Source organism: Cyclospora cayetanensis, unplaced genomic scaffold, assembly GCF_002999335.1.
Source record: "Cyclospora cayetanensis isolate NF1_C8 unplaced genomic scaffold, CcayRef3 CcayRef3_contig_1, whole genome shotgun sequence".
NCBI lineage: Eukaryota > Apicomplexa > Conoidasida > Eucoccidiorida > Eimeriidae > Cyclospora > Cyclospora cayetanensis.
Window position 1 is genome coordinate 1 of NW_020312036.1, and position 2,885 is coordinate 2,885.

General features: G+C 51.1%; 1 protein-coding gene across 1 annotated transcript; it reads right to left on the minus strand.

Moving 5' to 3' along the window:
* Positions 1-13: 13 nt before the first annotated feature.
* On the minus strand, positions 14-1,206 carry LOC34622593 (retinitis pigmentosa 1-like 1 protein; the record flags this gene model as incomplete). The annotated part of the gene is made up of 2 exons (XM_026338303.1): positions 687-1,206; positions 14-635 (listed from the first exon to the last, which is right to left on the minus strand). Coding segments are annotated over exons 1-2 (1,142 nt in total), but the record flags the coding sequence as incomplete, so codon positions are not given.
* Positions 1,207-2,885: the final 1,679 nt, after the last annotated feature.

The window sequence follows — 2,885 nt, forward strand, 5'->3', positions numbered from 1 at the left end:
AACATTTTCTGGCTCTCCCTCTTCAGAGGGTTGCTCCTCTGGAGCTCCATCTTCACCATCGGATTGCGTGCCTGGAGCTTCTGCATCTTCAGGCTTCAACTGCTCGGCTAGTCTACGAGATGCTGCTTCGCCCTCATTTCCTTGCTCCTCAACATTTTCTGGCTCTCCCTCTTCAGAGGGTTGCTCCTCTGGAGCTCCATCTTCACCATCGGATTGCGTGCCTGGAGCTTCTGCATCTTCAGGCTTCAACTGCTCGGCTAGTCTACGAGATGCTGCTTCGCCCTCATTTCCTTGCTCCTCAACATTTTCTGGCTCTCCCTCTTCAGAGGGTTGCTCCTCTGGAGCTCCATCTTCACCATCGGATTGCGTGCCTGGAGCTTCTACATCTTCAGGCTTCAACTGCTCGGCTGGTCTACGAGATGCTGCTTCGCCCTCATTTCCTTGCTCCTCAACATTTTCTGGCTCTTCCTCTTCAGAGGGTTGCTCCTCTGGATTTTCATCTTCACCATCGGATTGCGTGCCTGGAGCTTCTGCATCTTCAGACTTCAACTGCTCGGATTCAGGCGCCTCGTCTAGTCTACGAGATGCTGCTCCGCTCTCACCTTCTTGCTCCTCAACATTTTCTGGCTCTTCCTCTTCAGAGGGTGCCTCCTCTCCAGCGGGTGGCTGCTGTGGAGGTGATGGACTTGGGACGTTTTCATTCCCGCCTTCAGGAATTTCTGCTAACTTCGAAGGAGAGGCTTCGTTTGCGTTCGTCAGGGGGAGATCGGCGTCATTCTCCTGTCCGGTGGAGTCGACGCTTGGTGATTGCTCTTGCGTAGCGTCTGCGTCCGTGGTGGGCGGAGTGAGAAGCTGGTGAAGAACCTCATGGCGCGCAGCGAAATCTGCAGCCAGATCCAAGACGTTAGAACCTCCCAGAGACACGAACCAGGAATGAAGCGTCGTGAGGAGCACCTTGGCTTCGGAGTTGGGCACATCGTAAGTCTCGAGGAACGCTTTTGGATCAAAATCTTCGGTTGGTGCGGCGGAAGACCCCACAGCAAAATCGGGAGCCGAATCTCCAGAGAGGGCATTGCTACCGTGTGAAACCTGCATGTCCGACTCAAGGACGGAAAGGGCCCTACCAGTGAGGCCTGGTAATTTAGCAGTGGCGTAGGCGACGGTGCCTAGCAGCACCGAACCCGCCAAAATGGGAACGGATCTCATTTTGACTACGTTTGGTTAAAATACGGGACAAACCAGAGGAGCTCTTTACCAAAAAAATTTGAGAGCGGCACTGGATCCACCTCCGGCACAAGGAATGGAGTTGTGGCCCTGTAACAAGTCGGAGGGAAGCGAGCTCGGAAAGAAGAGCTGTCCGTCTCTCCCAAAACAAAATTGTGTACCGTCGGAAGAAAAGAAATGCGGTTGGAATTCGATGCAGCGGAAAGCCGTTGCCGCGTACCGGGCCGCAAATGCTTTGCTACGATCCTGTGCGCACCCTAGAGAAGGTTGTTCCTCAGCTGAGGGCTGAACCACGGTCCTGCGAAATCAATCCACTATAGATGCAACTTTTGCTTGTTCTGAAACAGACTCGGACAAAGTTGCGTCTTTCCTATATGGAAGACGCTGTTTGTCTCTTCCGTCAACTCGCGAACAATAGGCACGTGGTGTGGAAGCCACACCACATCGGCCGTCTCTAATATTGTCAGGTGCGTTAGTATTTCTACTGTTATTTTGCCGCGAATAGGGATTTTTACATCAAAAAGAAACGTTCTTTCGAGAATCTACTCGTGTTGGTGATGATACCGCTGCCTTTTGAACCCACAATGAAGGCCTTGTGGCGTGCTACGATGTCTTGGACTTGCGACGCAAACTTGCCCCGTGTTTCGTAGGCACCAGACTTTCAGTTCTAAAGTTGTTTACTCTAGTTCAGCATGTATCTGTACGAAAGTGGTCAGATTTGCGAGGCAGAGGGTGGCCTAAGCTGTGTTAACGCCCACTTCGGCATAGCAAACCTCCGTAAAGTCTTACCAGGGGTTACTACAATTGAGTACAACAGCAAAACCCCGAGTCTACAATTTCGCTTTGAAGTAAAGAAATGACTTACTGTATATGAATGCGCAACAGAATTTTCCGAGCGCTATAGGGCGTCTGGGGAGCCGCCGTGCGCCAACAACGTTGCGCGCAGGCATCGCAGCACGTGTAACGCACGACCGTCAGTTCCCACAGGGACATACATGGCCTCTAATGCAGTACGGAACACAATAGGAAGTTGTTTAGCCTTCTTCCAGACGAATGTCTCAGGGGTCTGGCAGCATGATAAAGCAGCAGCTCAGGTACACTTTGGTGCATCCGCTAAGCAGTAAAATTAGTCGCAGCGGGCTGCCCATAGAAACTTGCACACAGACACACGAAATTCTTCCTTAACCCGATGAGCGACTGTGATCCACGAATATCATGATATACAAACAGCCAAAGCAAAAAGAAATTCGTCCGTGAGGTAGAGAGTGCCTGAGCGTGGGTCAGCCCACAATCTCTCTCCCCTCAATTAGAAGACTACGCCGTCGTGTTCCACACCTGTCGTAGATACCAGTCGCATACAGATAAGCGTAAGAGTTACCGCTTCATGGCCACTTTCCAGCCAGGCAGAAGCATGTGTATCCATCAAGGGCTACAGTACAATCCACTCGAGGAAAGCAATACACATTAGCCAGGAACGAACGAGGGACAAAAACATCACAACTGCGGTCGTAGAATGGCTAGCCGTTGCTGAAGCGCTAAAATGTGTGAGCATCCTCATACTAAAATACGGAAGCCTGGTAATATCTACAAGCGGAATCAGCATACCCAAAATGCAACGGTGACTGTGCAACTCACCCAGCAATCTCTACATGCAAATATAT